General features: G+C 37.4%; 1 protein-coding gene across 4 annotated transcripts; it reads left to right on the forward strand.

Annotated features, from left to right (window-relative positions):
• Positions 1-50: 50 nt before the first annotated feature.
• Positions 51-27,030, forward strand: LOC139127422 (uncharacterized). Of its 4 annotated transcripts, none has more exons than XM_070693346.1 (9): positions 51-307; positions 5,033-5,089; positions 7,465-7,630; positions 13,315-13,418; positions 16,938-16,987; positions 20,722-20,790; positions 21,785-21,944; positions 23,169-23,339; positions 24,060-27,030. In XM_070693346.1, the coding sequence occupies exons 3-9, from the start codon at positions 7,491-7,493 to the stop codon at positions 25,076-25,078; spliced, it is 1,713 nt and encodes a 570-aa protein (XP_070549447.1). In that variant the 5' UTR covers positions 51-307; positions 5,033-5,089; positions 7,465-7,490; the 3' UTR covers positions 25,079-27,030. The 4 variants fall into 4 exon arrangements, with proteins under 4 accessions (XP_070549447.1, XP_070549450.1, XP_070549448.1 ...); XM_070693349.1 differs by having other exon boundaries at positions 267-312; positions 24,060-27,024; XM_070693347.1 differs by having other exon boundaries at positions 284-385; positions 24,060-27,024.

The raw sequence follows: 27,030 nt of genomic DNA on the forward strand, positions 1-27,030 counted from the left end.
GCTGTTTGGGCCGAGTTTCTCGTTGCCAATCGCTGTCAACTACTGCACAATACTCGTATAACGATTCTGTTCGGCTAAGTTCGGTCAAAGATTCGGAAATTCAATTGACCAATGAGAACACGCTATTTCACTTCCGAATAGGGTCGATACATGTCGATTGTTGCTCGGGAGTCAAACATCGATCGGCTAAGTAGCGACCTACGCAGTATTCCATGACGTCACCATTGATGGGGTCACGAGAAAGAACACAAATGTGTGACGTACAACACGAGAACGACAGTTCGAGGGAGGCCTTTCATCAGATGTGGTGAGGTACCCCACTTTCAAGTGTGAATTTCCAACTTAATTAGCTGTTTTCTGGGACAGTAACGGGTATTTATGTGAGGTATTTTGATACATGTATGGGCAATTTACCAATTTAAAGGCAAAAACTTGCCGACGGCTCATATTTAACACCGTGAGTGTATACGAGTGGTAGATATCGCTTGCACTGGTGTTGAATGTTGCGCCGTTTTCAACCTTTTCTTCTGGTGAGCATGCGCATTACATCCATACAGCTTGTGCACTGAGCTACCAGTCTGTTGTTGCGTCTGTTCCGTACTTGTTTGTGGGGCATAAACTCATTTGACGTGTAAAACCGTTCAATGGAGACTTTGCCATTGAAATAACATCAGACCATAGTGTTTGGACTTACTGGCGAAATTTTTCAGCTTACGGTATCATATTAACTTACCTAGGCAAGCTTAGTGGTATTTCTGAGCAACACACAGTTGCTAGGGAGAAATTTGTAATATTCACAAAATCTTGGATTCCGATTGTTTTAAATATAAGCAAATTCACAATGTACACCACTATATATAGAGGGCCATCTACTACTTTTGGATATTGTAGAAGTGCAAGTGAGTGTGGCAAAATTTGTTGACCAACTGTCTACCAAAAAAAGTTATGGAAACAAATGTACCCTTCTTGTCTCCAGACACGACTTCACATCACCAGCTATACCGTCTTATGTTTTGATTTTTCAGTGAACTGTTAATTACGTTTAAGCTGAACCAAACTCTTGCTATTGCTCCGAAAAAAATAATTAATAGTTAATAAATAGTTCAAAACGGTGCATTGTATGCTACAAAATTAATATCAGAAATCACAAGAATGTAGAAAAAATTCCAGGTAATTGTTTAAATTTCTGAAAGCAACAATGCCCATTCACAAGTTTGCCTGTATGTGAACAACATATTGAAAAATGGGAAGCCTAATTAATTAAGTCACAGTGTATAAAAAAGTACATGTATGTATCATGAAAAGGTAATATTCAAGTCCTTTCCATTATTCCAAATATCATTGGGTGTTTGCCTAACAGCAGATGTCAAAATATACCGTATTTATTGCCAGCATGCACAGTGTGCATATAATGTCTTACATCAGCATACACCATCACCTCAGTACCTGCACAATGACAGAATTACACTGGTAGTTTATCAAAAAGATATTCCAAATCACCTTAAGCATAAAGCACAGGTATACAACAACATTTTGACCAGTTCACATAATATATCCATGAGCGATAGCGAGTGCATATATGAAGCGATTTGGTTAAACTGAGTGCATAACGCACTGGGTGTGATTTATTGCTGTTGTATCATAACAGAATTTTGAAATTCTGGCATAGAACGTCAAAAAAAGATATTTGCCCTTGTAGACGGCTTGTGCATGTGCCAACCATGGTATATTGCGAATATACCACAGTTCTTTTCATGTCTTGACCAATCATATCACTGCATTTGTAACATCAATATACCAGTATGATATAATACCCACCATTCCATGCAAGGTAGTCTTTATGGCTCCATAGAATATGTCATAAGAAATGTACGTGGGGTAATATTAAATTTAGACCACAAGGCATGCTGACAGGTTTGCGTTTTACCAGACTTCTTCATCCAGGATGACATGTGGCTCCAAGCTTCTAGCCAGTCAATTTATTTTGATGTGAAATAAATTTTTGCCGTTAAAATGACCTAATTCACCACATGATTCAAATTCAGGAAAAATAGAATATACACTGTATTATTTTCAACATGCACGATGTGCACGTTGATCTCGCAATCTACCTGCATCAAAATAACATAGACATGCATATCGCAATGAAGGTATTTGAACCCCGAATCAGTGATTCAAATGTATTCATGCTCCGTTTGATGACAAAAATCATTTCGTTTGTATTAGGAGATCCACCTATCGAAAAATCAAGAATATAAGTCATTTGCATATGATTCCAAGGGACAGGTCAGTTTCTTCGGCCTGGAGGGGGCCGGTGGATTCATGGGGGGTCACCCTGTTTTTGACTTTGGTGATAGGGGGGGTCACCATGTTTTTGAAATGCCCAATAGGGGGGGTCAGTGTGTTTTTGAATTTCGACACAGGCTCATCATTGCCTAAAATGCATCGTGTCAGCCACAAATTTCATCCAGTTGCATTTTTCGGCGCGCCCTTCGGGCGCGTAACTTTAATAATCAGACATATTTTTCAGCACGCCAAACTTTAACATATCAGGCATACATATATCAGAGATATATGTATGTTCAATATTTTTCAGCGTGCTCTTCGAGCGCATTACTTTAATATAATATCAGACATTTTTCAGCACACCCTTCCTGTGCATTACTTTAATATACAAGACATACATGTATATATCAGAGATATCAGGATGTTTCATATTTTTCTCCGCGCCCTTCGGGCGCCATACTTTAATATATCAGAGATATATACCAGAGATATCTTGATGTTTGCTAAGTGAAAGTGTACTATTATGAAATCTCCATTTCATATGAAAAGCATGACAAATTCCTGATACTTTTCTGTTCTCTCTATGAGAATTCAGTATGAGAAAGCAACATGCACAAATATCAATGTTACAAGAAAAGGTCATCTCAGACTCTGCACACATCAGATTTGGCTAAAATGCCTGTCTATGGTCCTCAGGAGATTTAATTGGATGGCTGGCAGTCTTAACACCCATCAAAATTTTTGATTTACAGCTTTTTCCTGTTTGATATTAATGATTGACATCCATTTCTGTACAACAGTTCAGGACATCTGGTTAAGCATAGAAAGTGTGAAATACATTCACAGCTCATTCAAAATGTACTGTATTCAAACTTTAAGATTGACACTTTGAAATTCCTATCTTACAACTGACATGCCAACAATTTCATTAAAACACTTAATGACTGTTAAAATATAAATGTATGTAAAATATAATATATAATATATGTATATTATATATATATATATATATATATATATATATATATATATATATATATATATATATATATATATATATATATATATATATATGTATGTGTGTGTGTGTGTGTGTGTGTGTATTACAGTATTACCGGTATATTATTACATATTACAGTTATCGCGTGCGGGGGGGGGGTCACCCTGTTTTCAAACTTTGGAATAGGGGGGGTCACCCTGTTTTCAAAATTTGGAATAGGGGGGGTCAGCCACTTTTTGACGTCGGCAAAAAATAATCCACCGCCCCCCCCCCCCCCCCCCAGGCCGAAGAAACTGACCAGTCCCCAAATACGAGACAGCTGTAATTCCTGATGTCAGGCAAATGGTCACCTGCCCTCTATCACATAGTGCCTTTTTGGAGCCATACCGTAATGGCAGATTATATGTTGTGGGAGATTAAACTCTGTACTGAGGGCAGCAAACATGTAGCAGTTTGTATTCAGTATCGCTTGCAACCCTCCTATTCAGTGCAAATCCCATGGTACACTGTACATGTATTCACAAACTCTGATTTTCAAAATAACTTACAAATATAAAGGAATACACAAACGAGGTGAATACATCATAAAAATAAAAATTTGAGTGAAATTGATAATATTGAAAAATTCCATAACAAAGCAGAAAAAACTTTGGTTGTCAGCTTTTCACCTACAAATCGGCAACAGTATTTGGCTGACTTTCTAATGCAAGATTTGTCATTATCTTGCAGTCAAATCTGGCATAGCTTGAATCAGGTGCTACCTTTGGATAACTTGTGTCTCATTACACAAAGGGGTATTAGTCAGACTCCATGAGCCAGACTTTGGCAACCATTCGACACTTGGTTTTTCTCAGCCCATGTATAAGTGATAAATCATACACAGTGATGAGTATACCGTGAGATTTTGACCAATTTACGTCGTATATGTACTAGCTACACTGTATAGTGAGTGCATTTATGAAATTAATGGTTAAAACTAAGTGGTATATATTGGCGAGGTGGTAAGTTGCTGTCATATCATAAAAACAGTTGGAATTCTGGCATGAAAGGTTAAAGGTATTGTGCCTTATTACGTATATAGCACAGTTACTTAAACATCTTGACTGATCAGATTGCAGTATTCGCGCCATCATTGTCCTGGTAGGAAATATACACCCCACTCAATGATCCTTTTCACTGATTTGACTGTAGATTTAAACCATAACTCTTCCTTAAAGCATGTTGAGGTATGCTAGTACAGTATTCAGCTTGTCAACTCATGCTGTACATATGCATGCTGCATTGTTATTGTCGATAGGTGGATTCAGGTCCGGACTAGAATTCAAATTAAACAACAACAAAGCATTTTACATGTATAGACACTGTCGGCAAGCTATTGTAGTGGATGTGTGAACATGCTTTGGGGATTAGAACAAGAACTTGGAATTTACATACAAAAATGAAAATAGTGAAAAATTCATCAAAAGTTATTACTGGCCCTTTAAAGGTATACAGTCACCTGTAATCTAAATATGCCCATATATGGTGAAAGGGAGTTCCTTGGTATTCAAAATGCCCATGTGAGGGCGCTGTTTTTAAAAAGTGGCCACCCGCTTAAAATCTGTGATTGGTTAGATTTTCTCTTACCATGGTAACTGTGGTAAAATTGGAACAGGTGACAGTATACCTTTAATGTACATGTAGCCTGCAAACTCTGGAAAAGCATGTAGTAATTAACGTGACTTTTGAACTGTTCTTCTCTTTCAGTCATGAATCTATGAAGCCAAGGAACAAGACCAGAAAGGTGGAGTAAAATTGTAGAAGGTAAAGTGCATACATATCAACATGAACTATGCTAACCTAGTGGTGTCAATTCACTTGATTAATGATGAAATAACACATCAATATTATTAGAAAACAGCAGTGAGTCTAGTAAACACAATTTCCTATTGTCCGCATTGGAACCGAACATTTTATCTAAGGGGATGTGGTTCATATACCGGTAGGAACACCAACCCATGTGTAGCATTCTTTTTTATAAACCATACACTTGCTTCACAAACTTTAGTGATAGCGATTTCAAACAGCTACCGAACGTTCCGAAACTAACTTGGTGTACCACATTTCCTTAATAGCTCATGTAACTTTGATACCATGAGTACAGATATACAACTGTGAGTGTAGTGTAGTCATTGCATCTCCAGACTTACTGCAGGAATTCAATGAAAGCCCTCACAGTCTCAGTGATATCAGTGAATATCTTGAATATTGCCATAAGAGCTATCCAGTACAGCAATCCTCAATCCCTGATTCTGGCATTAGTGGTCCTTGTCATTGACTGTTTGTGAGATTTTAGTCCTTTTGTTCTCCTTTGAAAGTTGTTGACTGTGTATGTTTTCAGCCTTGCTTATGAATGGAGCAGATGTAATTTTGGTATTTTTCCCGATGTCTACTATAAATACATGCTGATGAGTCAATGGCAGATCTAACAAACTTTCATCTCAGGTTCAATTTGGTTGCGAATTGCCTTGTTTTATTAAGTATCAACATTTGACTTCAGCCTCCGGTTTACTGTATTTTAGGCCCCCCAAAAATTGATTTGTTTCTGGTCACCGCCCGCATCACTTCAAAGTGTGCGTGTCAACTCTTTTTTTTCTGTTTTTCATTTGCCCCTATGGAAAAAAAGGCAAAAATGTATCAAATTCCACCCCCAAAAAAATGAGAAAAAAAAATCACGGCACTGCATCATTTTTGCCACATGTCAATGACCAGAAACAAACCTAATTATTTGTTTTGGCCTTAGGAAAGTATTTTAGAGTTTAATGCCATGTAAAATATAGTTTCCAAAACACTGGCTTTCTCCGCTTGAACATAACAGCCCATGACACACAGTGCCCAAGTCATCACCGGAGAGTGATTAAATCCACAAGTCCAGGCTCATGGTCAAGTTTCTTATTGTGGCTGGATAAATGAAGTATTCAGCGGGGAACTAAAATTTGACTAATTGGAAAATGAAGCCAGGCTAGTATCTGTTCAGTTATTTGCCTTGAGCTCACTTCTGGGTCAATCTAAAAATGATTTGCTCACCCAGGCATGAACACACAATGATGTCCTTGACCAAACATCACTAAAAGGTAATGGACTGAGTTTATGGAGCTGCCTTCCCCTAATACCCAGAGAATGCTAATTTTAGCCCTTGCACCACCATGGTTTGGTCCAATTCCATTGTTTTCCATGGCAAAGACGGACTTCTCTGCAGAGAAATAGGGGTGAAAAGATTAAAGTGGAAAAAAAGAAACATTATTTGAAGTTCTATAAGTTAGTAGGTGTGATGTGGTCTTCAAGCAATTCAGTTTCAAAAAGGTGGCATATCAAAACAGAATATTCCATAGTCTACCATACCAAATACTATGGACCAGAATTTATTATTAATTTATTATTTATTATTTTACTAATTTATTTATTTTTTTATTTATTTATCCATTTCCAAAAAGGTGGCAAATGAAAACAGAATATAATCAATATTCCATTAGTCTGTACCAAATGTCAAGGACCAGAATTTATTTGTTTATTTATTTATTTATTTATTTATTTATTTATTTCCTTGGGGAACATGCAATATTTCGGGTATTCACTTTCCAAATTTGCTTCATTCATTGTTATACATACAAAACTGCTGGTACCGAGTTTAGAATACCAGACACCAGATAGTGGCAGTACCATTCTACCAATATGGTGTATCTGAGGATGCAACTTGCAACCTCTAATATCTTTTAGTTGATACTGCAATAAAGCACACCTAACGATGGTATACCTTGAGATTTTGACCAGTTCACGACATACCGGTATATGCACGAGCGATAGCAAGTGCATATATGGAGTGAACTGGTCAAAATCAAGTTTGTATACCATCGCTGGGTGTGATTTATTGCTATTATATCATAGTATATTGAAATTCTGGCGTGAAAGGTCATAAATGATTTTTTCTCAACCTGAGAACTCATGCGTATACCAGCCGTGGTATATCGCCAATATACCATGGTTCTTTTCGCGTCTCGACCAATCAGATGGCTGTATTTGCACCATCAATATACTGGTGTGATATAATTGTAGATAGACAATAATCAAATGTTATGACTGCTAATTCTTGAGTGAAAAATATATTTATTAATTATGATAATGATACTTCTGTCTTCTAGTCGTAGCTGTGTTTCCCTTCACCAATATGGAGTCGCCGGAGTTACGACGATCGAAACGAATACGAACATCAACCAAACATTCTGATGAAGTAGTGAGCACAAATATAGGAAAGACAATACACTGGAAAGGCATTGAGAAAGAAAGGTTACTAGAAGCTTTGAAAAGGTGAGTGAAAAATCCCTAGTGTTTGTCAACTTCACTTGATAGATAGTACTTCAGGCTGATTCCTCATGATGTCACTGTTCTACCAGGTAGTGTACATAAAGTATACATAAAATATACAATTTTTGCAAGTGACTTGAAAATTACCTTGATAGTATTGACTGAAATGGCAGTTTTTTACCGTTCCTCGTGGTTGACATGATTGAAAACATAAAAATCACATGCCCAAGGATTGGAAAAAAGTGTACAGGATATACACAGTTGCAAAACAAACAAATTTGTCCAAATTGCAGTCGACAGTGCTTATTATAACACACCTCATCAGCAGTGTGTGTTTTAATTCACAAATTGATAGTCATATGAGATGCGCTCTTTTTGTGCTGATCCATGTAAACGACGTCATCAGGCATCATTTGTCGGAACTGTTACCTACCAGGCATCAGTTCTGAAAAATGATGCCCGCTGACGTCAAAAAAACATTGGCACATGCATGAACTTGAATGTAAACAAAGATGTCATCTGCGGCTGAGTGAAAGGATAGTCAAGAAATTTCTCAGTTTACCCTACTTTCTGAAGAAGAACTGAATGCTCTGGTTTCCAACAACGACTCGAAAACGATAATCAAAGGTGCATTGAACGTTTGGCAGAAGTATTGTAACCCTGTTGGGAAAACTTTTTCTTGCCGAACCACTCCGACATATTACATGCGACAAGTTTTGTGTATAATATGTTCTCATGCATGACTGCGGATGAGGTGTGTTATAAAACACATATTGACTGGCCATGAGGGCAACAGCATACCGGTACGTCTTTAACCCCTCAGGCCTGTGAGTCACACCTAAAAACAGACTGTTTCCCTCAGCCTTCGGCCTTGGGAAACAGTCTGTATTTAGGGGTGACTCACAGTCTCCTAGGGGTACAGACGTATGCTGTTGCCCCTACGGCCAGTCAATATGTGAATAATGTCATATGCTATGTTTCTCAGTCAACCCATATTTGTGATCGGCTCATCCTGATTTTACTAAGTTGAATTTGATACTAGTTATACGGTACATCTGTTTTCTGTCCACAACATTCTAATGGTCATTCCAGAATAAAAAGCACGCTCCGTCTTCCACAGAGTCAGTATGCCCAAAAGATCATGTGATGTCGGTACAAACCAACCAATGTGTACAAATGGGCATAGAAATACATGCAATTTTATGCGGGCTTGTGCATGTGGTTTTGTTTGTATCATGGTCCATTTGAATTCCACGTTTGACCCATTCAAAGCAACTGACAATAGTTTAAGATGTATTTTTTATGCTATAAAGCTGAACATTAAAGACCATTGTACGGATTGTGTTATCAATTGTGCAGAGTTTGCCAAAGTTAATTTTGAAATTGAGTGCTGGTTTTTCACAAATTAGATCTCCTTTCAACAGTGGCAAACCAGATAATCATAAATGAACTTCTGCTTGGAAAACAATTGAGATTATTATAAAATCTAAAGCAATGTCTGATTGGCTGATTGAATGAACCAATTAAATAACATGACATCATACAGAACATACGGTAATGGCAGTATCAGAAAGCCACCTGTTTCTATGCAATTAGTGTGCTCCATGCCATTGTATCTCCAACCATCCGTCCATGTACGGTACACATAAAAGCTGAGTTACACAAGGCTACTCATTGAGCAACTGATATGCAACACAGTAGGCAACCAGCTCTACTCATTGATCACTTGTATACCTACTCTGGAGTAAGTCCTTTGCCTCATTTTGGATAAAAAAATGTCCAATTTATTCATGTACAAAATAATCTTAAAGGAGGGTAACAATATGAATACCGGTATACCATATCTGCAAAGGTACTGCAATATACAGTGTATATTGACATGTCAATCTTTGTTGTTATATTACATTACCAATTTACATGTACTTTGTTGAAAAGAGGCAGTACCTGCATCTTTTGATGTAAATGTTTCTTGAAGTGTTTTCTACTTTTGTGGATTACTACTGTACTCAAAAACATAACTGTTGTGAATTGACCATTGTGAATAGCATAAGACAGTTTTATAAACTTATTGCCATAACCTATTGAGTTCTAATCACACAATAGATCATACGGGTATTATTAATACGCCTACCATTTCAAACAATAGAATTTGTATGCACTAAAAAGCTGTATGGAACTCCCATTCCGTAACATTTACTGTTTCCAGGCCTCCCCCACCAGACCCAGTGAACCACTGAACAATTGCCAGCATATGTCTTGACCATGCTCTGTATGTGTTGTTCACTGGGTATCCAGAGGCATGTACAAGATAGCATTCCATGCTTGCCTGAGAAATTGGAAGAAACATTGTTGAACTTGCATTAAAACAGTCAATACCCGGCCCATTTGACACCCCTGTGACGAATATAAGATGTATAATAGTGAGGTTATTATGAAAATATAGAAAATGATGCACTCCGCCTTGCATATGGTGATACGCTATGCCAATGTCCTTGTGCATCCTTTGCAGTACTTTAGTGACAGCGTCATATTGTGGTACACCTGTTACCATAACCATACCATGAACAAGGTTCTCCCCATGCCAAATGGTGCCAGACAGAGCAAACCGACCGGCACTCAAAGAAAATAGCCGGTACTGAGAGCTTGCTGCTGGCACCCATTGTTTCTGTGGTCAGAGGGCCGCAACCACAGAAACAACATAAACATCAAGTACTATGATTGGTTTGCTCTTGCACAACTCATGAAATAGTCACATTACATGAGTGCTGATATTGTCAAAGGTGCAAAACATGATCGCTTCTCTTTTACAACAATAATGACAATTGTCACAAGCTATACATCAGGTGGGAGTTTTAGTTTGGTTTTGATCTTTCTAAACACAGATTGCTAATATACCGGTATATGAATCTACAAGTAACAGAGCATGGGATTTGATAACTTGAATTTGGATGAGATCATCGTTTAGCAAGTTAGTTTCTTTAATTGTTGATGTTGACCCCACCATTTCACAGAGACATACCGGTATATCTCTAGTAAAACAAGGCAACACTCTCTGCCAAGAAAGAATATGCAAATATACACAGGTAAGCAAAGTGGTGAAAGTTAAGGAAACAGGAATGTGGCTACTTGTGGAACTAATGATAGATCAAGTTGAGTTCAGAGGCCATGGATTCATATGGGCTTGATAGACTTCATTGGGCATAGCACGATGTACCGGTATACTGGGTAGACTTCTTTGGCCGTAGAATGATTTGTACTTAATTGACTTCATTTGCCTTAGAATGATCTTTACATGGTTGACTTTATTGTCTGTAGAACAATGTGCACTTGGGTTGACTTCATTGGCTTTATAACGATGTGTACTTGGTTGACGTCATTGGCGATAAAACGATAAGTATTGGGTTGACTTCATTGGCTGTATAACGATGTGTACTGGGTTGACTTCATTGGTTGTAAAACTACCCGTATGTGTACTGGGTTGACTTCATTGGCTGTATAACGATGTGTACTGGGTTGACTTCATTGGCTGTATAATGATGTGTACTGGGTTGACTTCATTGGCTGTATAATGATGTGTACTGGGTTGACTTCATTGGCCATACAACGATATGTACTGGATTGACTTCATTGGCTGTTGAACGATGTGTACTGGATTGACTTCATTGGCCATGGAACGATGTGTACTGGATGACTTCATTGGCCATACAACGATGTGTACTGGGTTGAATTCATTGGCTGTAGAACAGTATGTACTGGGTTGACTTCATTGGCCATAGAATGATGTGTACCGGTACTGGGTTGACTTCATTGGCCTTAGAATGATGTGTACTGGGTTGACTTTATTGGCTGTAGAACGATGTGTACTGGATTGACTTCATTGGCCATAGAACGATTTGTACTTGGTTGACTTTATTGGCAGTGGAACAATAGGTACATGTATTTGGTTGACTTCATTGGCTGTAGAATGATGTGTACTGGGTTGACTTCATTGGCCTTAGAACGATGTGTACTGGGTTGACTTCATTGGCCTTAGAACAATTTGTACTTGGTTGACTTCATTGGCCATTGAATGATGTGTACTACTAGTAGGTGGAATTCATGGTTGTAGAATGATGTGTACTGGGTTGCCCTCATCGGCAGGTTGATTATGAAGCACTGTATATTGATCAGAAGGTCTGTCAAGTGTCATTGTCTGTAGAGAGTAGAGAAGCGCAAGTGGAAATTGTTGACATCATTCTCTACTGATCGCAAGTGACATTACTGTAAGTTCCTGCCTTCATCTCCAGCAATAGTATAGTTAGTACAGTGACTTTGTCTTCTCTGTCAAACAGCTTTAGCTTAGCTGAGTATTTGTGCATTGGCACTGTTAGTATCAGCCACTTTCTCTACCTAATCCACCAAACTGAAAGTTGCATTGGACTATCAGGAAGGGTAAGGTATTGGCCACCATTGGCCAACATGTCAGTTCAGAGCCTGCAAGCCAATCAAATGATGCACTGGTCATGTGATCAAAACCAGGATTGCAGTCTCACCAATCACCACAGACAATGACAATATCAAGCACTACTGTACTTTGTACCATTGTTGGTGTGCCATCTCTTACCTGTGTATTAAATCACACATACCATAGAATAGACTCAAGAACTACAACAAAGTATTCAAAATGATAGATTCCTTTTAATAAAGGATAGAACACCTTTATAGTTTGATTTGCTTCCACGCATCTTACAGTTATAGATATGTTTTCTAATAAGTATTCCAAGAAAATTGACTAATAAAACAAACACGGTTTTGTGACGGCAATTAAGTACCAATTTAGCGAGGCATCCATGTTTAATTAAAGGGCTAGTAGTACAGTAACATAATTGATTTTTCACCGCTTACGTTCTCTAATATCAACTACACTTTCCCATGCCCCGATACGTTCTACTTTCAAAAGCAGGTTGAGATACACACAATGTTGACCATGTCAGCTCAGCCAGCAGATGCGTATACACTGCATTGTTATTTTGAACCAGTGAAATCTGGTCTGGAGTAGAATGCAAACTTAATGAACTCAATTACAGTGCATTGACAAGTATAGACACTGTTGGCAAGTTAAATATTTACCGTAACACTGATTGGAAAAAATCATCCAAAGTTACAACTACTGTGCCTCAAATATGCACCTTGAAACAAAGATTTAAATGTGTGGGTTTGAAATTGTGACTCACCTCACCATATGAATTTTTTTTTATTTTGTAGGAAATGAAATAAAAAGTGACCCGTGTGGGACTCGAACCCTCATCCCCCGAATACAGCATCCGAAATGTATTCGGGGGATGTGGGTTCGAGTCCTGCATGGGTCACTTTTCATTTCATTGCTACTTAAATGTTTGCTGAACTTTTCGTAAAGTGTGTTTTAGACAATCAGCTTTCATCTGTATAATCAAGAATAAACTACCTAAAATTTTCAAATATTGGAAATTCAAAATGGCTGTCAAATCTGTGTAAACTGTAGGAGGAAAATTGAATTTTCCACAACCAAATTAGAAGAATCTGAAAATTTCTTTTGATCTGCAAGGTTCAAAATGAGTGAGCATAAGCAGCAAACCAAAAGAGTTTTTTAAAAATAAAAATTTGAGTCTGGAAATCTCCCTGGGATTCTTTTCACCTTTCATGAATTCAATCTGTGTCTGTACATGCAGGAGTGCGAACTTAGAGAACTACAAACACATTGCAAGGAGTGTCAAGACAAAGTCTGTGGAAGAAGTCAAGGCGTACATGGAGCTGATGAAACGGAAAGCCAGAAGTGAGTTGTGTAGAAAGTTACTTTGTTTTTTAGCATAGTACAAAGGGTTCAAGTGTCAGGTCAAAGGTGGTAGGTCATCAAATTTGCATACACAACAATAGCCAAGTGCAAGAGGGGCGTATTCACTGTGTGAAAGCATATGAGATATGCCCCTCTCGCACTGGGCTATCGACAATGCCTGATTCGGAAGCAAGTGTGGCGTTTTAGGACAGTCATATTCAGCAGGAAGTAAGATATCGACACAGTCATGTCAGCTGCCATGATTGAGACAGCAAACAAAGCTATCAAGTTTGTGCCACAAAAGAGAAAGAAGCAAAGACATTGTCTGGAGAGTCACAAGCGTATAATCATTAAATGCTGTACACATTTTGTTTGAAGAAAGTGTATGTTTACAACCGATGACATACAGTACATCTGTAAAAAAACGTGTACACACACACACACACACAAATGAGTGCAGCATTTTCATGGTTTACTGTATTGATTTACAAAAACGCAAATGATATCAAAGACTTTTAATTGTTCTTTATTCAGTCTTTCCACATGAAAGACGCATATAAATTATTTGAATGAATCAATGGAGTTGGCAATGGGATACTCATTGTTTAATTTCATTATGTGATACCACTCAAAGAAGAGCTGTGCATTGATTTATGGTACATTGCCAGAAAAATCATGGAAAATAATCTAACACAATGTTACTAAGTCAGGGTGTGGTTCCTACTGACAACACGGCTTCAATTAGGAATTTAGTACTGTAAGGCAAAAGAGATGGAGTATCTAGGGATGATATGGAAATTTTTAAGAATCCATGAAAAGCCATGAAGAAGATTCCTTTTTGTGTCAAATGTTCTCTGAATTATGTTACAGGCAAAATTTGCTGCAAAGTCATTGATTTTTATCATAGAATTGCATTTTTACAAGTATATGTTCCATTATCATTCAAAAACATTGATTTTCACTTGTAACTATCATATGGTTGATTTAAAACTACATGAAATAAATTTTGCTTTGCCAGAACATTTTCAAACCTTTGAAAATTTTGAATGTTGTAAAGTTTTCACATTCTACTGTCACAGAATGCCTCTTTGAACAATCAGCAACTAATTTATGCTCAGAATACCAGTATGTATGCTGTGACTTTCTAAAATTCTGCACCATTGTAGAGATGGCGTATTAAGTTATCGGTTTAAACTTTCATTGTTGTGTTAGAGTCATAATTCACTGGAATTTAATTTCACTGTTACTGTTAGATAAATCTAAATTAATCCTTTGAGTGCCAAAGTCAATTTTTGTCACCTTTATGAAATATACTCCATTCAATTTTTTCCAGATTGATGCCATAATTTTGATAAAAACTGTAGCTAATGAAATATGATGTCCATTTGAAACTATCAAATAAATTACAGAAAAATTGCTGAATTTTGGTAAAATGTTGCACTATAATTTTGGCGGAAAAATACAACTCAAATCATTAAATCCGAGTGAAAAGGTCAAATGACACTACCTTTGATTGTTTACCGGCAAATCTATGAATTTTGATCCAAAAATGTCTGAAACAGTAAAAATACTAGTGAAACTAAAATCTCATTAAAATAACTGCACAATAGTTGACAGAACCTGATAAAGTGAAATCAACTTCATCTGGAAGATTCCAATTACATTTACAATTAATATGACAGAATCACGAATCATATTTATGTGGGTGTAACAGACATCTGACACACAAATCCACTTTTATTATCCATTTCCTATTGCAGGTGTACATGGCATATCTATAGGGACACTACATTGTAGTCAAATATAATTATGATAATAATCTGAAACATTTGTGTATGCTATGATCAGTAACTGTTTTGATTCAAAGATTGGAAATATTCTTATTTGGAAGAATACAGCTTGTAATGCAGGTTTTGACAAAGTGTGATATGTCATGCAATGCTGACACTTGACATGTAGAACAATTATACTTTTTTGAAGAGCGCCACCAACGTTGACTTAGCACATTTATTCTGTCAGGGCCACGTCAGTACAGAGCGCCCTCAAGTGATGGATCTTTCACAGTGTATAATCCATAGAGCTGTTGCTTTTTTCAACTTCAGATGAATTCAGCTGCAGCTTTTATTTTCCATAGAAAATTTTTATTTTGCCAGAATCCATAGCCAAGCATATTCTGGTTCAGCATCATTGACATAATTAGCTGGGATAACATGAAGACCAAATGACTGTTTATATGACTGTCCAGCATTTTTGTCCTCAAAACAAAACAAATAACCAACTAGTAAGAGAATAGCTCAAAATTCTGAACTGCCAATGCTATTGATATACTAAGAACGAATCTTGGGTACTTTAAATGCCTACTATATTTTCAGAACTTCAATGCTGTAGCAACCCAGGCCTAGCAGTCATGTCAATGCCTTCATACCCAGTCATTTGCTAACTATGTGTGTATGATGTTCGCAAGTATTAATTTATTATATACATTCAGTGACACATCATCATTAGATTGTATGCAATTGGCACACAATTGATTTTCTGTGACAAGGTCACTACTAGCTCAGTGTGTCACATTATTACGTGCCTCATACGGTATATAGCAAATGTCGTGCGCTCCATAGAATTCAATGGTAACTTTTTGATGACATTGTGGGTCACATAGTCATCATTTGACTGAAAGTGAACTGGAACTCTTTTCAACTCCACAACTTTACGATTGAAAAGTGATAAAACTACCTGTTTCATACAGGAATTACTGTTTTTACAAAATGATCCGCAAAAATTTCTATAAATTGCATAACAGTGATTTAAATGTATCAATGTTCCATTTGATGTGGAAAATTGATCAATTTTTTCCAAAAGATCTTTGTCCAACATGGACATAAAAGCATATGATTATCAATTGTATGTAAGCCAAAAATTTAGACTGAAACTGTAAGAGATGCATGTACTAAAATCATTATAGTCCAAACAAAGGACTACAATGTACAAACATGAACATAAAGTATATGATTATCGTTTTTATATAAGCCAAAACCTTTGGGCTGAAAACTGTAAGAGTGGCATGTACTAAAATCATAATGATTGTAGTCCAAACAAAGGACTACAATGTATGTACCCCTCAAGGCAGGAGACCATTTGTCCCTGCTTACGTTGTGCAAATGGTCACCTATCCTCAAGCTCATAGTCCCTTGGTTGGGCTATAATATATATTCTTGCTTGACTCAAGCCAAATTTACCAGCTATATATTCATATCAATATATTTTAATATATCAGCCCAAATATTTTTCCATCCAAAAATGTTCTCATCTGTGCATAGGTGATAAACCCATGAATTCCCCCTCTTCACTAGCATAACATCTAGCTAGACAAAATTTACATATATATAAAAATCAGGCAGGTGAACTCAGATCAAATTCAGCCATCCGTAATAATTTCTGTATACCATGGGCAGTTGTAAAATATTCTCTCACACACCTTAGATTTATAAAAGAATGACAAAACATTGTTCTTTGTTTCAGTGGCTGCTGTGACCAATGAGGACAGTATAATAACTCCAACCCCCCTGCAAGTAAGAATGACTCGTCTCTTTTATGTCAGCTCACTTTACCCATCTGTCATCAGTGTTGTTAAGGTAGAATGTGCCTCAGGGACAGATACTGTGACTCTAAAACTTTTACAATTCTTTTCTGATATACCCCTTGTGGGGGTTCATTTTAAACCTCTTGGTGTAAGAAAACTTCACTGTATTAGTTTTTCGAAAATCGAAAATTTCATTTTTCTTCACAGAGTTAACACAGGGATGGCGGCCGTTATGAATTTCAATTATCAGTAAATCTTGGTTAATTTAATTGTCTAACACCAAAATTTGCAAAGTGACCCTCAATTTTTATTCTTGATTTTGAAAGAGAGTGGTTAAAAGATTCTTGGTGGAAATTTTGAGCATAAGTTTACGTCTTTCACTTTCGTGGTGCATACTACCCTATAGAGAATACCAATATCAAATCAAGCAAAGTACCGAGGTTGTACATCATACAGACCCAAAGTATTTCCCGTTTAATAATTTCTACTTTCCTAATATGGGTTTAATCAATCATAGCACAGGACTAGTTTGAAAAAAAAATTATTCGCTGTGTAGCTATCAAGAACGTTGATCCTCAAATTCAGTAGATACAGTGGATGTTATCAAAGCTTTGTGGAATATTAAGAAATGTTTCTTAAAAGGATAAGTTGAGTTAAGGTAATATGTGGTATCACAAAACTAATATTAAAAATAAATTGCGCAAACTTTTCTCAAGAAAATTTAACCATATTCTTTGACAGCAAAAATAAAAGTCATGGGCCATCCTCCAAATACTTAGATCAGGGAAACAAATTGCACATAATTTACCAATAATTGAAATTCAAAAGCAGATGCTATGCCCTGTGTTAATCTATGGGTAGATATAAACCTTTCAATGTTTGAAACAAAATGATTGATACTTCACTTACACCCAAGGCTTCAAAATATGACTAAACATGCAGCAGGCCAAGAAAGTCCTGTAGAATTTAAGTGTCTTCAAGCTGTGTGCCATACACATTTTACTGTACAATAATGTTAAGGTATGAAAGCACAGTCTTTTCATAGTTATTGTTATAATTTCCTTGATCAGATTTCAGTAACATAAAAATGAACTACCTAACATTTTGACTTTTTTGTGCATTCGATACACTGCCGTCGCCATGCATGTAAGCATATACCTTGACAGTGACTTGATACATTAAGGTAGTGTGCGCCTCAAAAGTAAAGGACTTAAACCTTTGCTCAAACTTTCCTGAATGAAACTTAATCTGGAGTCATCGTGCAAAGTGTGGAACTAGCAAAACAAAATACCCAACATTTTGCAAGATTTTAAATGCGAAATGGCTGCTATTCCTGTTTTTACTCTATGGGGAAAAAATTGAATTTTGGATTTTCTAAAAACTAAGAGAGTGAAAGTTCTTCTTTCTACAAGAGCTTGAAAGTTGCAATATGGATCAGAATTGACCTTCATATTTCGAAGATTTAACTATATAGAAAAATCCGTAACAATTTCATTTGCAGATTCGACCATTAATAGGAACACGGGGATGGCTCTAATAAGAGTAAATTGATTTAATTACCGAATAAATTGCTGTTTTGGTACGTACTATTTGCGAGAGTAAAGCACAGAATTTGAAACATCATTTTTACTATTTGAATATGTACGCATGCGTATTTGGTGCATGGTAACGGTTTGCGAAATTGCAACATCGTGTCAACATGCTTAGACTATCGGTCAGGCCTCTGCCCACGCCCTGGGTCTCTGCTGACTGATTCAGCCTAGTAAAAATGGAAGAAATTAGCCAAAAATTTCGGCAAAATAAACATTGTTTGGTCAGATCGAAAGATGGAACCAGCAAAAAGACTGACACGCGACTACTGCACCACGTCGAGGAGGCAGACAGTGTCTACAGTTTCTCGCGAAAACACCAACGTCGCATACTGTATGATGATCAACTTCGCTATATAGCCAGCGGTGTTTCCTCGGGCAACACCGACCTAACAACACCATGCGGACCCCACGATTTGTAATGTGAACCGGGCCGTAGTCCCTCCGCAAGGAAATAACTAAGATCTGTTAGTATTCATTGATCTATATCCTTCAGGTCAAATATGCATTTTTCGGAAACAAAGAAATACTGCAGACTCCATCATTAATGGCATGATCTTATTTACGACGCGTTGATTGACGCGCTGACATGGCCATGCAAGACCAGACTGAGGGGCAAGACAGTTGCCGAACTTCTGCAATGGTGGATGATACTGAAGTGGGCAAAGCTTTCAAATAAATATAGCGTGCAGATGCCTCGCCTTTTAACATGAAATGTAACAACATGCAACGGGAGAGGATTGCGGAAACGCTGTCAGGCACGCAGTGAACACAACCAGAACAGTGTACTTGGTCTGGACGCTCGATCGATGGAAAATACACTGTAGGTGCACACGGCGTGGCACTGACATAGGCCTACATGTATATGGGTGAGAAAATCAATCACACAATCTTTTGTCGAGCTGTACTTTATCATATCAATATATTTATATTTCTGAAACATTGTGATGCTACCAAAGTTAGGCAAACGCAAAATTTACAATAAATTATCATTATGTATGTCGAGTTCTGTCATCGTGTCAACATCGCCCCTCCAACGTGCACTCTATTGAGACGTCATCACTCTTGGTGGTACTTGTCACGTGCATGTACAGCAGAAAAGGCCAATGTTTTTGTTTTGAAAGTTTGTTTACAAAACAGCTTTTCTAGGCAGCCGCAACGTATCAAAATGAATGTGTTCGTGTGCCGGGATTGGTGAGAGGCTTAGTAAAAAGAGTACTCCAACGTTGTATGGTCTATTGCTTTCGTTTTACGAAATATCGACAATTTTGAACCATATTGCAACTTTAAAAAGAACCCCTATAAGTGGTAGATCAGAAAAGAATTGTAAAAATTAGAGAGTCCAACTGTCTGTCCCTGAGGCACATTCTACCTTATACCGGTATATCAAGTTCTATATCAATACTTCATGCATATAATTACCGTGATACAAAGCTGTAGATTTATCTGCATGGATGCTTATTGGTGAAGTAAAGCAGTACATTCGTCAGCAGGGTATTGTCTGTAAATGCCCAAACAACTGACAAACTGTGCATGTTAAGGTAGTATGCACCTAAAAAGTGAAAGACTTATTAAACTTTTGCTTAAACTGCCTTGATGAAACTCTCAACCTATAAATCAACAATAAAAAATGGGGGGGGGGTGTCACCATGCAAATTTTGGAACTAGTGAAACAAATTACCCAACATTTTGCAAGTTTTGAAATTCAAAATGGCTACCACTTCTGTGTTAACTCTGTGGGGAAAAAATTAAATTTTTGATTTTTGAAAAACTAAGATGGTGAAAGTTTTTCTTTCTCCTAGAGCTTTAAAATGAGGCCCCCATAAGTGGTAGATCAGAAAAGAATTGTAGAAATTTGAGAGTCAGACTATCTGTCCCTGAGGCGTGTTCTACCTTAAACCTTTCACCCCCAGTTCCCTGTATACAGGTCCAACTTCACCATAGAAAACAATGGATTTGGGACAAACCATGGTGGTGAAAGGGTTAAAAATAAAATCATCTAGGGAACAGTAAAGTTTCAAAGATAGTAATTTTGTCACGGTCAAAGAAACCGTAATTATTTCATGATGTACCAGTAAGATGGCATGGATAACCCATTCACAATAATCTTTTCTTTGACCTTTGCCTTTTATAGAAATGGTTGACTCTCTCAAAGGAACTCGCTGGTCTGACACCGCTGGATTATTCAGTTGAGATTGGTAACGTAAGTGTGTCCTACTCACAGTACATGTTACATGTACCATAACTTGATGTTTGTCTTGTCTGTTAAACCCTTTGAGTGCCAAAGTCAATTTTTGTAGCCTTTATCATGTGTATAAATCTGTCAATTATTTTCTAATTTGTGCTAGAATTTTGATAAAAATCTGTAGCCAATGAAATGTGATGTCCGTTTGGTCCAAAAATTATGAACAAAATTGCAGAAAAATTCATGAAATTGGTAAAATGTTGCACTAAAATTTTGGCGGGAAAAATAACAGGCTCACAGGAATAAGGACAAGATCACTTATAATGCTTGATCACTTGTTCATTGTGTGGATATTGAACATGTTTAAGGTATGTACAGTCAGTAGGCATGAATGTGGCTGCCATTGCATGGAAATGTTTCTTGAGGAAGCCAATTACAGTCATGTAACATTCTGAAATGATGACAGAGTTGTAAAATGGTTGCAGTTCATCATTTTTCAATTCTATCATGTTTATGTTTGCAAAACACTTTTGGGACATTGCACTGCTCTGTAATGCATTTTACTACCGGTATACCGTATCATGGTAATGTTCTTTTACTTTGCATGCAGAGTAAGAAGTCTCTGTGCCAGCTATTTTTCAATAAATAGAAAAGCTTTGTCCTAGAAAACTGAAGTGAGATTGTAGTATGTTTGTCTGGGGCATAAATCAGTTGTCATTGCACACAAACTTCTAATCCTCCAAATGAAACAGGCACTGTTTCATTATGTTTTGCTAATCAGATATGACCAATGATACCATTCAGCCATTCAAATGGGTAATAGGACAGCCTAGTTACAGCAAAGTAGGCACTGGACAAATCTTAGACATGTGCCACGTAAACCTGATCATTTATTGTGTTTAATATACCTGCCATTTGTCTATTGTAAATGCCCAAAATTTGCAGAAAATCAACAAGAAATTGTAAAATTATACCAAATCATTTTTTTAATATTTTTCCTGTACTATCATAGGTATTAACTCTGGCTCATCTTGAAGGAGAGAAACCAGCACAAACAGACACTCTTCTTGAGAATTCCTCTCTGCCACTACCAGACTATTCTAAGATCTACATGTATTTGAGTGACTTGATGGCAGGAAGAGAAGTGTCACCATCATCCCTTTCCCTAACAGGCAAGTTTTCCTTCTCAATCTGTATCATTGGCAACTGGTTAAGGTACTACCGGTATCATCCTCTAAAGTGAAATACTTAAAATTTCATTCAAGTTTTCCTCCAGGAACCTTCCAACCATTCACTTTCAAAATCAAGAATAAAAATCGGGGGTCACGGTTCAAATTTTGGTATGGGAGAAATAAATTACCCAAGATTTACCGATATTTGAAATTCAAAATGGCCATCACCCTGTGTTAACTCTATGGAGAAAACAGAATTTGCAATTTTAAAAAAACTAAGATGGCGAAAGTTTTTATTATTGGAAGGGCGTCAAAATAAACCCCCTCAAGTTTTACCGGTCAATCCAAAAAGAATGAAAGTGTTTGAGAGTGTAAATATCTGTCCCCGAGGCGCATTCTACCTAAAGGACGAACTTGCCAACTTTTTCTATTATTCTTGTTAGCCAGATTGTGTCAGGTGTATCACAGGATTTGATGATATGATTAAGCAGTAAACTGACCCTGTGACGGGTAAACTACAAGATTTTGACCATTTAGTGACATTGATGTTTGGGCAGCAGTGCATGCTTTTACGGAGTTAAGTGGTCAAAACTGATTGGTAGTTGCATGTTGGATGGGCTCTGTGTAAGGCCATATCTCAAAACTAATACACTGAACCTGGTCAGAATTGCAAGGTACATTTTTCATACGTAGTTTTTCCTTTTGCTGAAACTTTAATGGGTATTACGTTATGATTAATATCTCATTTGCATATTTGATTAAATTCTGCCATAAGTCAAAAGTGAATGCACTGAATTTGATCAGACTTCTAAGATACATTTGCTACACTGATGTCTTTGGTTATTTTTGCTTCTACACCATGATTGTGATCCACTCCTTTTGGCATATGGTGTCCACTTAAGTCTTACACCCCCCTTTCCCTGTATACAGGTCCAACTTTACCATAGAAAACAATGGATTTGGGACAAACCATGTGGTGAAAGGGTTAAGTCTTACTTTGATTTATCCACAAGGTGACTTCCAATTATTCTGTCTCCCTTTAAAACTTTTCTAAGGCAATTACTGCTACCTAGACGTGTGTGTACCATATTTGTTTTGCTATACTTTGCAATAAATACTGTATGGTTTTAAAATGTTACGTACTATGCATGTGTGACCATCAATTGTGTGCAAAGGGACATTTTTTGTCACTTAATTGACAAATGTCTGTCATTTTACTTTCAGAAGCCTGGGTTTTAAATGATCTTTTGCAGTCGCTAGAATCAGAAATCAATCAAGCAGACACCAAAGAGCAGGAAGCATTCATGCAGCAAAGATACCAGTGGCTGATGTGTAAACTCTATGCAGGTGATGCTGATATCGAGTTGGATCCAAGTGTAGCAAAGGAACATACAGGTATCTACATGATTTCACTTAGCTGTAAAATATGCAAGCGTTTCTGTGGCTTAACAATCACACTCAGGTCAGGATTCTTTGTCACAGAAGTGCTGCGAGCCAACCCATAAACTCTTTTGGTAGTCTACTTCCACACCAATTGATGTCGCTAATTTAGCTTGCAAAATAATGAAATAAATTAGTCTTTAAGTTAATAAATCTGTATTTGCTCTATCACTGACTATCTAGGAGACTCGTTTGCCATTCAGGCTAACTACCTTGACAAAGAGAACATGTATTTTCAACCATATTTAGCTCTGATTGGTGTATTTATATATACCAAAGAGAACTTATTTTGTGAGGCTTTTGTGATTTCTGCTAAATTTGAACCTTAAGGTGCTACAGGGTTGGCTCAAAGCGGTTCTGCGGCAATGACCCCTGACCTGAATGACATCAAAATGCCACAGCACCGCTTGTGTATTCCATGTTTCGGGAAGTTTGGTTGGTAAAATGACAGGTTTTGTAATTCTCTACTGCCTGAAAGATCTCTAAAAATATCCAATGTTATAGTTAGGAAGATTGTGTAGCAAAGTATTACATTTCCTACTCTGTATCAACAATGTACTATGGCAGTTCTGACCTTTAGTAATTGTCTGAAGCCATACTAAAGAACTGGGTAGTCCAGTTTAATTAATGTGAAGCAATGAACCTGACATGCTCTGTGGCTTTACTTCATTGCAGGTATACTCGTACCCTTATCCAGTATCAGCAGGATTCGAAATAATAACAATGGCCAAAGTGGTACTGGTGCAGTTCCAAAGGCAACAGCTACAGCTACATCAGCTCAGGCGCCACCTTTACACAAGACCTCGGCACCTTCAGCAGCAGCCAACAAACAAAGTGCAGCAACTTTGACTTCAACAGAGCAGGTGGTAGGCACAGCTGCTGCATCCTGTCCAGAAGAAGTGACACCTGCAAGTATGGTGGCGACATCAAGTTCTGCAGCTTCTAATGGTGTTGTCGATGCAGATTCAAGAGTTGAAAAAGGGACATCCTCGGGAACATCAGCAGTAGCCAGTGCATCAGCCAGTCATTCATCTGCATCAGAACCAGCAATGCCAGTAGACATGGGAGCATCACTGACCACTCTAAATGTGACTCCACCTGATGTGGCACAACCATCTACAGAGGGAGTCGTGCAGAAACAAAATGCAATGGGAATAGACGCATACAACAAAGATACTAATAATGTACATATAAACACTGATATTAATGGTTCAAAAGGAAGCCAACTGCCTGTTGCCACCACGACAAATTCATTGCCACCTCTGTCAACTACAACTAACGCAGCAAGACAGTCAGAAAGCAAATCCTCTCCATCAGCAGGAGTTTCAGGAGAGATATTGCAACACAGTGTGACTGCTCAAGCTGTGCCAAACAACGCTGTCACAAACTCTGCTTCTGCTCAGACAGCCACCGAAATCATTGCTTCAGCTGGTCCAACGACAGCCACAATGACTACTGCAATGTCAGCTCAGCAGACATCAACAACCACTACGAGATCAGCTGTCTCTGCAGAGGAAGCCACAACGAGGACAGCGACTGCAGCCAGTGATAATACTGCAGCCAGTGATAATAAGAAGAAAAAAAGACTGGCTGTACCAAAATCAGGAATTGCAACATTAAACCCCTTCAGTGTACCTATCAAACTGTTGAACATAATACAGCCCCCTAGTACCAATACAAACAATGATTGTTAATGCAATTATTTAGAGTTTGCTTTGAAGGTCTCTCACAAATATATAAATTGTTTTTAGTATTACTTCAATTATTACACATTATCTATTTTTGCTTTTGAATAATACTGCCTTCCTTTGCAAGCCTTGTATAGTGTGTAGCATGCAGGTCTGGCACTACCAGTAATATTTGCACTCAGATTTCAACCATCCAATACATTCGTGATTTTTAACATTTCACACCAAAACACTAAGCATCAAGGTTGTACTAAATGTTCATTCGAAATTTGAAAGTTGTGGTCCGATGCTGCAGCACTATTTAATAAATAAATACTTCACTGGTTTTTGCAGTTTCAGCAACTGAAGTGGTGTTTACATTTATTGTGATCTATTATACTGTCCTCTTGTACTCTAGCAAAATTTTTATCTCCTGCCAGCAAATACCGGTAGTCTTTGTCTGCAGCCATGATGATTACGGGTTCACATGATACGCCCACACATAACATGATTGCAACTTATTTGGGATAATTGGATCTTCATATTTTTCAAATTTCTCAAAAGTGTTAGGTGCCATATAGCTGAATGTTGCAATATTACAAATTACTCATAAAAACAAGTATGTAACTTAAAAAGAAATGCAGACGAACTTACATATGCAGGTTAAAATGACCCTACTTCAGCTTCCAATTATCCCAAATTATTCCCATGCCCTGTCCATTACGTTTTAATTGGTCGAGCTGAACCATGTGACTGCCCACAAATACACAGTAATGGTTTGTTTTCATGCCCTTGAATATGAATAATATCGTAAACACAGTAACTTTACAGCTAAAACGAAAATTGTGATTTGTACAAAGATCATAATTAACCACAAAATAAAATGGAGCATTTGTGGGCAAAGTTTAGATGCTTTTTTTTCAAAAAAATCTCCGGATTTACAAAATTTTTGCAGCGCGCACACTACTCACTGACAGGTTTTGGGGCCCCATTGTCATTCGCACAGGAAATTTTCGTAAATTTTAACGGTTTTTCGGGGTTCGTTGATAATATAATTGAAATAACAGACTCTGCGCTGACCATTAATGTTTATTTATGGGTGCGGGCGAGAGGAAAGCCAAATTAACAGGCAAGGCTTTTTGGCTTTCCTCTCGCCCTTGCCCATAAATAAACGTTAATGGTCAGCACGTCGCCCGTTATTTCTATATTAGTTCCAGTCGTGTTACATTTAAAGTTGGTCATAGCACAGACATTCACTTCACTCTGTGTATGGTTGTATGATTGCTATAATTCCAGGGTCAAGCATTTGATTGACATTGCCCAAGGATTTGTATGAAATGCACAAACATGAAACTTTGAAATTACCCAGGCCATCAAACAAACATTGAAATCCTCCATAGTGCACATCCTAAGACTGTCCACCTAACTTTGGAATCTACCGTAACAACCTAACTTTGAACCCTATCTCTTAATCCTCCCTACTTTCAAATCCTCACACACTCACCTTGTAAAGAGTGAATCGAACCAAAGAATCTGTTTAGTTTTGATGTTATGTGCCATAGTGGTACATAAGGTTATACTTCGCCCTATGCACCATAACATTCACATGACATCATGAGGAACTGTTTAGTAACAAAATGTGTACATAAAAAATATAAGTTCCATTAGAGAGGGGAGGGGATCATCTGATGTTTATTTTTACATACATTATCATGCTCAAATCGTACAAACTACATGACTCCTTGATGCCTTTGATACTCCCAGGTTGGTTTGGAAATGTTTGTTCAAAATTTTCAGAAGTTTAAACTTTGGACAACCTATGTCAGCAATTGTTGTTGACATAGTTGTTGTTGACATAATCCCGTTTGGGTTATAGTAAAAAAATTATTTCTTTAACGTGAGTTTCTGCTGGTGGATATTTACTTGTCCCCGAGTCTGTCTGATAGCTCAGTAAAAAGCTTTGTGCTTTTCCGATTACT

This window comes from Ptychodera flava, unplaced genomic scaffold (assembly GCF_041260155.1).
Source record: "Ptychodera flava strain L36383 unplaced genomic scaffold, AS_Pfla_20210202 Scaffold_31__1_contigs__length_3010019_pilon, whole genome shotgun sequence".
Classification (NCBI taxonomy): domain Eukaryota; kingdom Metazoa; phylum Hemichordata; class Enteropneusta; family Ptychoderidae; genus Ptychodera; species Ptychodera flava.

Bases quoted from the DNA above. Each gene is read 5' to 3' on its own strand.
- LOC139127422 (XM_070693346.1), top strand. From the start codon at position 7,491: ATGGAGTCGCCGGAGTTACGACGATCGAAACGAATACGAACATCAACC. The intron at 7,631-13,314 runs GTGAGTGAAAAA...CTGTACATGCAG, and splicing joins TTACTAGAAGCTTTGAAAAG to GAGTGCGAACTTAGAGAACT. The intron at 16,988-20,721 runs GTAAGAATGACT...TGCCTTTTATAG, and splicing joins TAACTCCAACCCCCCTGCAA to AAATGGTTGACTCTCTCAAA.